The following is a 12,984-nucleotide window of genomic DNA, read 5'->3' as shown; positions in this document are numbered from 1 at the left end:
GTCCTTCCTTTGTATGTAGCATACCATATATCCCTTCCACCACTTGCTCAACACAGCGCATACAAGAGCATAACGTATTGAAGAAGTCTTACGATTTTCAAGTGAGACAAAAGCCTCATGACATCTGCCATGTCAGCCAGGATGAGCAGGCGAGTGACAGCTGAGAGCAGAGCCCGTGCTGCCCGGACCATGGTGCCTCGCTTGACAGAGGAACAGGGATCATCGGCAAACTCTGACGAAGCAATTCTCATCGTTTCACCTGGAGGGCAATTAGAAACAAGCATGTTTTTAAAGCTGATTGCAAAAGCCACTTCTTACTCCTTGCTTCTTGAAAAATGTACAAGACAATAACGAAAAATGGAATTCTCCCAGAAGCACTATAGTATCCAATACTAAAGAATTAATCATAATTTCAAGTTGTTTTATTATTTTTATTTTGTTTGTTTGTTTGTTTGTTTTATATGCCGCCCTATACCCAAAGGTCTCAAGGCAGTTCACATAAAATATCAAATACATAAAATAAAAATAAAAACAACAACTCAATTAAAAAAAAAACCCCAAAGAGCCAGCATTTTAAAAAGGGTGTAGGTTGTTGATCAAGTCATGCAAAGGCCTAGTTAAAAAGGAATGTTTCTGCCTGGCGCCTAAAGGTGTATAGTGAAAAAGCGCCAGTATAACAATAGCATCCTGCTCTCAAGAACTAGCCACAGTGGCTGCACTGTGAATTATTTGCAAGGAGGCAGTTCAAACAAAATCCTATATTTTGCTGATGGTAATGGTTTGTTCTGCTGTGCCACTCTGTCATAAAAGCTGCTTAATCTTTGCAAACAAAGACAGACAGGATTGGGTTACTGTTATTTGCTCTTGGACTGGTAAACATCTACGAGATGCCACAAGGGCAGCGAAAACTATGGCAACACTTGCCAGACTTCGGAATACACTTATCCTAGTATCAGTTTGAAGGCTGGTTCCTTCGCTGCCTCTGGGAGCCATGCAACCAGTTTTATCAGTTGCACCCCAGAATTAATGCATATGTAATTCTTAAATCACAACCTTAAAACAATTGCACACCACTCTAAAGCCTGTCCAACACCCTGGTTTCAGATGCTGCACTAGAAAGGTAGGTGACACATCCTTTCCAAAGCAACTGGGGGTTGGGGGCAGGGAGTCTTAGGACTGAACAGGAGAAGAGCTTTTCTTCAGAAGACAAACAAGGTTCCTTCTTCTTCGCATGATGTTAGTCCGACTCTGATGACACAGAAACTTTCAACTGCTTTCTTTCCTTACAAAGTGTTGTTTTAGGGCCCAAATAGAGGGTTAAGATCAGTTTCTCAATGCCTTTTAAAAAAAATAAATTAAAAAAATCAGCCACAGGGGATGGTGAACCTAACCAGAGCAGTGAAGGAGGAATGATTTTCTTTCTCCTCAATTCGTTTCTCCAGTCGAAATTGTGTGTCCCCCAAGCTGGTTTGTAAAGTATGCCTCTTCTCTGACACAGTTTTTAATGAGTCTCTGAAGTTCATCTTTTCAGCCGAGCTCAGAAGAACTCTTGCCAAAATCTCGAATTAATATCTGGTAGATACTGTGTTACATTTCACTCCGTTATTGCATAAACTGTGAACCAAAAGTGTTGATCGAATGAGAAGATTATTTGTATACTGTAAGTTTGCAAATTAGTACCAAATAGCACCAAATACCAAATTGATGCTTTTGAATTATGGTGCTGGAGGAGACTCTTGAGAGTCCCATGGACTGCAAGAAGATCAAACCTCTCCATTCTGAAGGAAATCAGCCCTGAGTGCTCACTGGAAGGACAGATTGTGAAGCTGAGGCTCCAGTACTTTGGCCACCTCATGAGAAGAGAAGACTCCCTGGAGAAGACCCTGATGTTGGGAAAGATGGAGGGCACAAGGAGAAGGGGGCGACAGAGGACGAGATGGTTGGATAGTGTTTTCGAGGTTACCAGCATGAGTCTGACCAAGCTGCGGGGGGCAGTGGAGGACAGGAGTGCCTGGCGTTCTCTGGTCCATGGGGTCACGAAGAGTCGGACACGACTAAACGACTAAACCACAACAACAACAACAACCAAATAGCACAAATCCCAGGAAAACCAACATTTCCCTATGTACCCCTTAATTAGTAGAATCTAATAGCAGACATTATTATTACGACTACTACTTCAATTTCATACCCACCCTTCACCACAGGGTCTCAGCGTGGGTTACAGAAATGCAAAAAATACAGTATCTAATACAGTTTAAAACAAATTACAGTCACAAGAATAGTCTGGTTCCTTAAAAAAAAAAATCTCAAGTGTCAAAACCCAGAGTATAGGACACAAATTATATAATGAAAGTGACAGGCACACCTCTTTGGCAAGGGAATTCTACATCTTAGGGGCTATCACAGATAATGTCCTCTCCTGATCTCTACCCTGAACTTCTACCAAGACTCTGCTCATCTTAACACCCAAGAGTGTCATTAGGGATGGAAGTGGTCTTTCGTAAAATTGTAAATTTATTTCTCTGCATCACACAGAGGTTTAGTAGAACAGCATTCTTTTCTCTACAATCCAATTTTATCTTGGTAGTTTATACAGGCATTAAAAGTGCATTTAAATAAAATATTACACAGAAAGCAGTACAAATAGCCCTTAGGACAGACACAGGCATTTGAAACTGAGAACTGCATCCAATAAATGATTCTTTCCCTTGGTACTCAATTTTAAGTTTAATTATTGCTATATTTTGTGTAGCCCTGAGTACAATTTGAATCAATACATAAGGGTACCAATATGTTACTTTTCTCACTCTTCATTCTTGAAACTGCGCTTCAAATGAAATAAACTGAATCCATTATATTTTCAGCACCCATATGTGCAAATCAGCTTGATAAAAATGTGTATTGTCTCAACATATCTTTCAGGGTAGGAGGGAATAAAATTCTTGATTAAATATTAAACATTATAAAATATTAACAAACATTAATTTGCAGTTAAGCAGTGGGGAAATATTCTGAATAAAGAAAATTACTGTATTTGTGGAAGCACACACACAACATGTCCTTGTCTCTAAAGAAAAGCTGATAGAACTCTAGAAACGAGAAAATGGACCAGGCTAGGTCTGTCCTAAAAATAAGTAAATCATTTTTCTTTTGTCTAAAAACTAGGGATATTTGAAGAATTTTCTCACAGAAGAACTGCAGAGTTACCCAGGCTTTTGACACCTTTCTTGAAACAGACATACTGACATTTCCCTCAGAGGCAGTTCTTTTTTTTTTAAGAACCTACAATTCCCCTGGTACTTTTGTCACTATCCCATGCCAATTATTTTCTGCTGCTCAGTCCATGGCTGCTATAGTTGTCATCGCCATTACTGTGGCCTCCCATATACCAAGGATCACCCGCTCCGATCCACATGGTCTCGCAGTTAGTGAAACAATACTGGACAACATTGTGACACACAGTATGTGGCAATGTCATGGCAGAACTGACAATGCACACTGCATCTAGAGAGGAACAAATGAAACAAACACAAATATTAATATAAAAAAGACTGCTGCCTTTGATGTCCAACTTGTGTCTTAATTTCAGTGATCGTTTTCCAAACAGGATGTGGATCACAGTGTCCATCCCCTGCCAATTCAGGAAATCCACTATGATAGCATCCCTGATACGTGGCCATCTAATCTCAGCATCAGAATTATATCTAACAAACTTCATATTTTGTTCCCCCAGCCAGCCAGTTTTGAAGAGGAATAATAATAATAATAATAATAAATTTTATTTATACCCTGCCCTCCCCGGCCAGAGTCAGGTTCTGGGCAGCTAACACCAGTAAAATTGCAGTAAAAACATAATGGGGGGACCAATTTTTAAATGCAGCCTCATTTAAAAAGTAGGCCATAGATCAAAACCATGAGGGAAACATAAGGGTCAGACTGAGACCAAACCGAAGGCCAGGCAGAACAGCTCTGTCTTGCAGGCCCTGCGGAAAGATGTCAAATCCCGCAGGGCCCTAGTCTCTTGTGACAGAGTGTTTTACCAAGTCGGGGCCAGTACTGAAAAGTCCCTGGCCCTAGTTGAGACCAATCTAACCACCTTGCGGCTTGGGACCTCCAAAGTGTTGTCATTTGTGGACCTTAAGGTCCTCCGCGGGGCATACCAGGAGAGGAGGTCCCGTAGGAAGAGGGTTGAAATACTATTGTGAATACAATAAGCAGCTAGGGATGAAACAATACAATACAGTGGTACCTCGGGTTAAGTATTTAATTTGTTCCGGAGGTCCGTTCTTAACCTGAAACTGTTCTTAAACTGAAGCACCACTGTAGCTAATGGAGCCTCCCGCTGCTGCCGTGCCTCTGGAGCACGATTTCTGTTCTCATCCTGAAGCAAAGTTCTTAACCTGAGGTACTATTTATGGGTTAGCGGAGTCTGCAACCTGAAGCGTATGTAACCTGAAGCGTATGTAACCCGAGGTACCACTGTACAGTCATTTCTCTGACAAAAGGTGAGAAAAGGTGAGAAAAATATAGACGGGTAGGGCCTGTAACAAAATGAGGAAGTGTAGCAGTGCTCCTGTTTAGCGTTGCAGCCAGCCATGCTCTCCTCCAGAATACAGTGGTGCCCCGCAAGACGAACGCCTCGCAAGACGGAAAACCTGCTAGACGAACGGGTTTTCCGTTTTGGAGGCGCTTCGCAAAACGAATTTCCCTATGGGCTTGCTTCGCAAGACGAAAATGTCTTGCGAGTTCCTGCGGGGTTTTTTCCCTTTTCCTCCCCTTTTCCTAAGCCCTAAGCCGCTTATCAGCTGATCCGCTGATAAGCCGCTTAACAGCTGATCACTAAAAGCCGCTAAACCGCTAATAGCCCTAATCGGCTAAGCTGTCAATGGGCTTGCTTCGCAAGACGAAAAAACCGCTATACGAAGAGCCTCACGGAACGGATTAATTTCGTCTTGCGAGGCACCACTGTACGGCATTCTGTTCCATGCAATCTCCCACCCAGTTTTCTGTCCCACCCATTCATCAGTCAGTCCGCATTTCTTTGCCACTGTGCATGCTCAGTCCTGCTTTCAGGAGGGTGTCCCTCCTTTGATCCCCTCCCATTTTGGGGGGGTACTTCTACAAAACATGTCTGGGGCAGCTGATAACTCATCTCTTGTGCACTGATGGTGATGCTTTGGCTACATATGCATCAGCACCCACACTTGAAAATAAAGGGAATCATATCTAGAAGGTGAGGTGATCGTAGGGTTTCCATCATTATTATTTTTTGGAGTGCTTGGCTGCCACAAACACCAATTCCTTGTTTGTGTAACTAAAAGTCTACAATCACTGGAACGAATGGACAAAGATTCTTGCCCTTTTGGTGCTCTTTCTGGTGCCTACTGTTGATCCTGTTTAGCAGGAACTTTGCCAGAATACACTCTATTATAAATAGTGCCCAAAGTTCCAGTAGTTAATATGTTATAGTAGAAAAAGCTAAAGGGCAGGGCCTCCAGTTCCTGAACTGCACTCACTAATACATTCTTTGAAGCTGTAAAGATTGAAAGCAAATTATGAACTGCAGAAGTTTTTTCTTGTTGAAGAGCTGACATCATAATTTAAATATGTACAATTGATTTTATACTTTTGGAAGCTGTCAAATTGGTGCAGATTTCTACAGACTGAAACAACTTAAATTTACGTGAAATAATGAGCACCAAAATTGAATTATACAACCAGGAGTTGCTGAGAATACTTAATCAAATACAATCAAAATCTTCTACATTCTTGGAACCAGGGCTGTACTGGGTGGGATTGCATGGTACATTTGTGAGACTGCACCAGCACCCATGCTGGCTATGGCTATTGGTGGTTGTAGCTCAAAACCTCGGCAGCACATATACTAAAATTGGAACGATACAGAGAAGATTAGCATGGCCCCTGCGCAAAATGGACCACCGGTATGAAATTCACGGCATGTAATGCCTTAAGAGAGAATATTATGAAAATGATATATAGGTGGTACATGACCCCAGTCAAACTTGCAAAAATCTACCATTTGCCCGATAATAAATGTTGGAAATGCAAAGAAACTGAAGGGACATTTTTTCACCTTTGGTGGACGTGCCCTAGGATCAAGGCTTTCTGGGAGATGATATATAATGAACTGAAAAAGGTATTTAAGTATACCTTCTTGAAGAAACCAGAGGCCTTTCTTCTGGGCATGGTCGGCCAACTGGTGCCAAAGAAGGATAGAACTTTCTTTATGTACGCTACAGCAGCAGCAAGAATACTCATCGCAAAGTATTGGAAGACACAAGATTTACCCACTCTGGAAGAATGGCAGATGCAAGTAATAGACTATATGGAACTGGCAGAAATGACCGGCAGAATTCGAGATCAAGGAGAAGAGCAGGTGGAAGAGGACTGGAAGAAGTTTAAAGTTTATTTACAAAAACACTGTAAAATCTTTGAATGTTGAGGACATTGAAAAGGAAAAGAAGGGGTTCTAGTGACTGAGTTAATTAAGAACACAAAGGGAGGGACCAATAATCAAAATGAACAAAATTGAGCTTGCTGAACTAATTATTACATAGAATACAAGATCGGGAGGCGGGTGGAAGTAAGGAAAATAAGGTTTTGAAGGGTATAATTGGAAAGTGAGATTATTTTTATGTCAAATTTTCCTTTTTTTTTTTTCCTTTTTTTTTCTTTCTTTTTTGGATAATGTTTGTGAAAATTTTTCTTTCTGTAATGTTTGTGAAAATATGCTTTTTTGTTCTTTTTTGTGGAAAATGTAATAAAAATTATTATAAAAAAAAAAAAAAACCAAAACCTCTAGACGGCACCTGGATGGCAAAGGTTGGGCTACACTTTCTCAAGCCTATTCCAAGAAACATATTGCTTGGATATGCTTCACCTTTACCCCCTTCTACCCTAACAAAAGTATATATTAGAAATTATATAAGCTCTCTTGTCAAAATCCTGGGGAGATTTAATATAGTTTCAATATAGCTGTACAGAAAATGAAAATAAACATGATACTAACTTGCTCTACACAGAATTGTCTGATAACTTAATCAGGAGTTTTGGCATAGTGAATGCCAGCAGTAGTGGATTTTAAGGATGAGGCAAATTAGGACCACCCACTCCATTAATAATATTAACAAGAAATTGTATGATGCATACTGGAATTGAAATGCAGCCATGAAGAACAGGTGGTGACCTTGGGCCAGTAATTGCCAGCCCAAGCTCATTAGAGGAAGGCTGAGAAACAAATGTGAAGCTAACTCAAAATAATAGAAGCAAGAGGCCAGAGTCTCTGCCCTGGATTGGCTTTGCTTTGATCCAATGATAGTGCTTCTGTCTTGGCCTCAACTAGATCTAAGCAGGCCTGCAAAATTATCTTGCCTGCAGTTAGGGCAGCTTACCACTAACATATAACACTGGTGCAGAAAGCTCAGCACTGACTGCTGCCAGGCTGCCAAGCTGGATTTAAAGTGCTTGTTTTGACTAAAGCCCTCGATGGCTCAGGACTCAGGTATCTGAAAGATCACCTGCTCCCTTTTACAGCTGCCTGGATTTTGAGGTCGTAGTGGGGTGTGCTTCTCATGATGCCACAGGTCTCTGAAATACAGTATGTGGCCCCACAACTCTGGAATGCCCTCCTTTCTCAGCTGCGACTCTAATGAAGTTTCGATGCCAGGTAAAAATGTGGCGATTTACCCAAGCATCTTACTAAAGTGGCTGGTGTGGTTCAGCTCAGGGCCGGATTTAGGTTTGATGGGGCACTTTATATAGCAGGTGGGGCCCATTACTTACACCATAGGAACCTACACAACACAAAACACTGTTGCTGTATTTAGGTTTTATTTTATTTGTTTTTTATCTTATGTTTTGGAAATGTACATCCAGGTTTTCTTCCCCTTTAATTTTTTGGGGGGGCTTCCAAGAGAGTGGGACCCTAAGCCATAGCTTGTTTAGCTTATAAGTAAAACTGGCACTTGTTCAGCTATTAGTATATTTGTTGCATTTAAATGAAATGTTGTTTTTCTGTATGCTGAAGAGGCCAGGGACCATATTGGCTGTGACTCCTGGAAGAACTGCTCCCTGCCTTGCAGGCCTTTTCCACCTGCCTCGGAGGGCAGGCCCTCATTGACTCCAGACGCAGAAACTGGGGTATTTTTAAGGGGGTTTTGTTAGATGGGAGTTGTTGCTGTTATTGATATTAATATTTTTGTAGCTTTATTTTAGATATCATGCTTTATGTGAAAATTGTTTCAATTTGGTTGTGTACTTTTTGATGTTTTTATTGTTTATAACTTTTTTATGTTTGTAATTAAATATTTTTTTTCATGTTGAAAGTTGCCTTCAGCATGGTTTTAACTGTGTAAAGCCAGCGTACAAATTATGTATGAATGTATGTATGTATGGACTTTAGTGTTCTACACTCTGGGATTGTGTGAATCATGATGAATGCGCTAGAAAAGCAATCAATCAATAAATTGCATTCTTTCTACTTTTATTTTGAAGACTAAACCTGTAACACAGAGGTGTATGCACATAATAAAAGTAATTTGTGACACATGCCAAACACTTCGTTTTAAGCAAAGCACTCAGCCAAGCTCAAGAGAAAATTTAATTTAACACATATGTAATTTAAAAAATGAATGACATTCAAGTAGGGGAGAAATGAGTCAACTGATTTTCTTGTAGATTTTAAAATAAACTAGGTGATGGGGCTTTATTATAGAGGCAGGATGCATAACAAGTAGTCCTAGAGCATTTTGAAAATCTAGTGAGAGAGGGGGAAAACATTAATAAAATGCTCCACAAGCTCCACACCTCAGCAATTCTGCCTTTGGAAATAAACAGAAATAAACCTACTTAAGAAAAAATAGGGCAAAGCTTAGCACAAGTGGAGGATATATATATTTTTGAAAAAGAAATCTGCAGTTCTCAGCCATCTTTCCACATTATCTCTTGGCACATTGGTAGTATGAGACATTAGAAAACATCTAATGTTGCAGAAGAGGTTGAAGGGTCTGGTTAGAAAAACCAAAACTATTTTTTTACTGGAAAATCCACAGCATGCAAGAGCCGACATGTATACAGTGATTTAAAGATTAATCTAAACTAATGAGTATTTTGTGAGCTGCTAGGAAAACTGTGTTTTCTAAAGCTAGATATACTGTATATAGCCTCTTTAAATTCTCCACCCTGTTTGTAGGGGGAAACTAGAAGGCAATTTCACTTGATTTATCCAGGAAAAGGAAAATATTTTCAACACTTTCTCAGGGTGGGGTTTATCACTGGCAACAGCAAAGCTTCTTCTGAGAAACTTTGGCAGTGGAAAGGTCTTCCTTAGGAGGTTGTAGATTCTACTTCCTTGAAGGTTTTTAAGTAGAGATTGGATGGCCATCTGTCATGAATGCTTTAGCTGAGATTTCTGCATTGCTGGGGGTGGACTAAATGATCCTTTGGGTCCTTTCCAATTCTACAATACTATGATTCTACTCTGAGGAGCAGAACTCTAAGTGACTGACAGGGGGAGCAAAACCCACTACCTCATTTGCATTTTAAGGGGAACACATGGTGGCATAAGGGTTGGCTTTGGCTTGAGTCTGCAACTTTAGACCACTCAGCACCCCATATTTTATGCTATAGAACCCATCAATGAAAAATCTGCAGGGATCTGCAAGAAAACCCCTAAAGGACACTGGAGAGCTTGATTAATTATGAGCCGTATGCAGTAGCTACTGGATGAGTTTAGTCATCCTTATTTTTTTCTCTCTCTTCCCACATCTCCAAGAGTGATGTGAGCCTCCTTATTCTCTATTCTGAAGGCAGGACAATTTTACCGTATGTCTTCCCAGCTGTGCAGGCTGACCGGACAAGAAACAATTACCTCTCACCATGTCTTAAGCAACACAAACTGGATCCTAGGTACTCCAAGTTAGTCACTCAGTTTGAACAGGAAAGGGACAGTCTTCTCTATTCTCTACATCACTTTGCTTTCCCATGGAGCCCAATGCAAGCTGGGTTCCAATGTGGTATTTTTCTGTTCTCTTTACTTGTTCACACCCTCCCCCCCAACCCCATGCCTTTCTGCTAAGGACATAAATATTTGCTGCCAGGATGCCTTTTTTGTTGTTTAGTCATTTAGTCGTGTCCGACTCTTCGTGACCCCATGGATCAGAGCACGCTAGGCACTCCTGTCTTCCACTGCCTCCCGCAGTTTGGTCAAACTCATGCTGGTAGCCTTAGGGAGCACAATAATTTGTTTCCTATACTGAGGGATGCCCGTATGCTGACAGTATTCCTGCCTTACAACAGAAAAGACTGCAGGATTGGGGACAGGGGAGAGAGAAAAGACATCCACCCACGATTGTCAGGTATAATAGCTCCAAACGTTACCAGCACTTTATATTTAATGAAGCTCAAGGTGCACCACTACTTTAAATAACAGTGATTAGCAATTCTTCTGACAATGATTCACACTCCCACTCTAACTTTCTAAATGCTAAGCTGCATCATTAACTTACTTTAAATAGCTTCCATCTATTTGTCCCAGGCAACTCTTTAGAGCCATATCATTTTTTCTTTTGCTTTTCCTTTTCACAATGGCTGATGTACCGTTATGTATAAAAAACTGGTAATGACTGAGTTGCGTCAGGATCACAAAATCAACATCAATGTCAGTTAAAGATTATATAGCATATTGGATTTTCCTAAGGCTGTGAAACATTTTTAGATCCAATCACCCACAGCTTCACATAATGCACAGGCCATTAAATGTATAGATTTTAATTATCGTAACTACAGTCTTTCCCAGGGGAAGCTGGAGGAGAATGCAGAACTTGACGATCTTTCAGGCCACAAAACTATCAACCTGATGTACAGCACCTCACAAATGTCACCTTGCCGTTAACAGCACAATTTTGTTCGGTTAAGCCTTAGCCATTACATTAATCCCATTCTTCATTATGCCTATGTACCATGCCTATATTTAGCTATGTTACAATTTACATGATACTGGTATGTACTGCTCCCTTTATTTTATTTTAAAAACCTTATATTGAACAAAATAAACAGGATTAGCCTCAGCCTGAAACAGCAGACCTAGTTACAAGAAAAAAATCATGACCATATATATATTTTTGGTTTGTCTCCTTTATCATCCCATCTTCTGCTTTGTTTTCTCACTTCTTCCTCCTCATAATAAATCATAATAAATCAGTTTATCATCTGATCACAACCAATTGCTAGAAGACAGTGTCCAGATGACAGGAAGAGTTTTAAACTTAATAAATGTACAAACACCAACATTTATTCAAAGACTACATCCTAGGACAAACACATTATTTCGCTTAGATTCTGTTTATATGAGAACTGAGGGTCAGTACTCAAAGCCATCCTGTCCCAGTTCCAAGTTAAAACATTCTAGCTGTCGGCACACCTCTCCAGCTCACACAAAGTATAAATTCTAAAATACCGTACATATACCAGCAGACCATAGCTCTAAACTTCAGCACATCAGACTGAGCTGTGAACAAAAAAAGGTAAAGGAACCCTGACAGTTAAGTCCAGTCACGAACGACTCTGGGGTTGCGGAGCTCATCTCGCTTTACTGGCCAAGGGAACCGACGTTTGTCCACAGACAGTTTTTCTGGATCATGTGGCCAGCATGACTAAGCCGCTTCTGGAGAAACCAGAGCAGCTCACGGAAACGCTGTTTACCTTCCCGCCGGAGCGGTACCTATTTATCTACTTGCACTTTTTTGGGGGTGCTTTCGAACTGCTAAGTTGGCAGGAGCTGGGACAGAGCAACGGGAGCTCACCCCATCATGGGGATTCGAACCGCTGACCTTCTGATCGGCAAGCCCTAGGCTCTGTGGTTTAGACCACAGCGCCACACGCATCCCTCCGAGCTGTAAATAAGTTTATGTAAACCAGAAATTCATTCCAATGACCTTTAATCCTCTTCATATGAATGGTCCCTTATGACTGAAAACTTGCAAACTTTAAGCAACAAGAGGCAAAGTATAGCAAGAAGTATAATCATTTTCTGCATTTCATAACTCCCACTATTCTTAGAAGCGGTGCTTTTTTCTCTAGAAAAATAGATGCCGGTACTCATCATGAAGTTGTTACAGTTAAAAAATGTAATGCTTACAACGAAAAAGAGGTGCTGTTACTCACCATGAAGTTGTTAAAGTAAGTCCCACACTTTTTAACAACAAAAGAGGTGCTGGAGCTGCACACCCTTAAGTACCCTCTGGGAGGGAAAAGCAATACCTAGAAGTAGCATTTCAATAATGGATGAAAATCACAAAGCATTAGCAATGGATCTTCAATTATTATTGAGATCTGTATGCAACTTTTGAATCCAAAATTACTGTTTCCAAGAATAAAAAAGAGCCAGGTAAAATAACATTAAAACACAGCTGTATCATTACGAATGAATGAATACAATAAAACATTCAAAGCAGTTAAACCATCCAAATTATTGCTTATTAAAAACCCGGGCTAAAAATTGAACCATATAGACCCTGCTGTCTGAAACGCTAGACTAGGGTACAGACAGTGACCATTTTGTGCATGTCCAATTGATGTTTGACCGCCAATGTGTTGGTCCTTTTGGACCCGGAAGAGGGCAGAATGAGGGGCAGGGTGGGACGGCCTTATGTGCGCTCTGCTGATGTGTGAGGGGGGCCAGGAATGGAACCTCTGCACAAAATGGTCACCCCCTATATTATTTGATGCCTCTCTGGGGAATTGTCACCATATAGAAAAAGTCCTTATTCTGGACAGCTGCATAACCTCTGACAGTGTGAGCCTTGAAGGATTATTTATGATTGCAAAAAAACAGGCAACTTCAGGCAAGTGGTTCACTATTAGATAATTCATTGCTACATGTAAGTTATTTGAAATCGCTACATACAAGTTATTGTACAAGAAGACACGCCTTATCATGGACACGGTGCATGGCCGTGTCTG

The 12,984-nt window shown here is 40.6% G+C and overlaps 1 protein-coding gene and 1 long non-coding RNA gene across 5 annotated transcripts in view; one reads left to right on the top strand and one right to left on the bottom strand.

Moving 5' to 3' along the window:
* Window positions 1-12,984, bottom strand: part of CTNNA2 (catenin alpha 2) — a 562,131-nt gene that overhangs the window by 437,488 nt on the left and 111,659 nt on the right. For all 3 annotated transcript variants that reach the window (XM_079990774.1, XM_079990775.1, XM_079990773.1), the window contains exon 4: window positions 93-259. In XM_079990774.1, the coding sequence (XP_079846900.1) occupies window positions 93-259 (167 nt within the window). The remainder of the gene's footprint in view (window positions 1-92; window positions 260-12,984) is intronic.
* Window positions 1-12,984, top strand: part of LOC307224447 — a 52,123-nt gene that overhangs the window by 2,431 nt on the left and 36,708 nt on the right. Inside the window, exon 1 of one of the 2 annotated variants that reach the window (XR_013842531.1) lies at window positions 7,411-7,690. The exons of the other annotated variant lie outside the window; for it this stretch is intronic. This is a non-coding gene — a long non-coding RNA (uncharacterized lncRNA). Of the gene's footprint in view, window positions 1-7,410; window positions 7,691-12,984 lie in introns of those variants that run through there. 2 annotated transcript variants of the gene reach the window in all.

Source organism: Podarcis cretensis, assembly GCF_951804945.1.
Source record: "Podarcis cretensis genome assembly, chromosome: 9".
NCBI lineage: Eukaryota > Metazoa > Chordata > Lepidosauria > Squamata > Lacertidae > Podarcis > Podarcis cretensis.
Note: the sequence above shows the minus strand (reverse complement) of the source record. Positions and strands in the feature narration are given on the sequence as shown.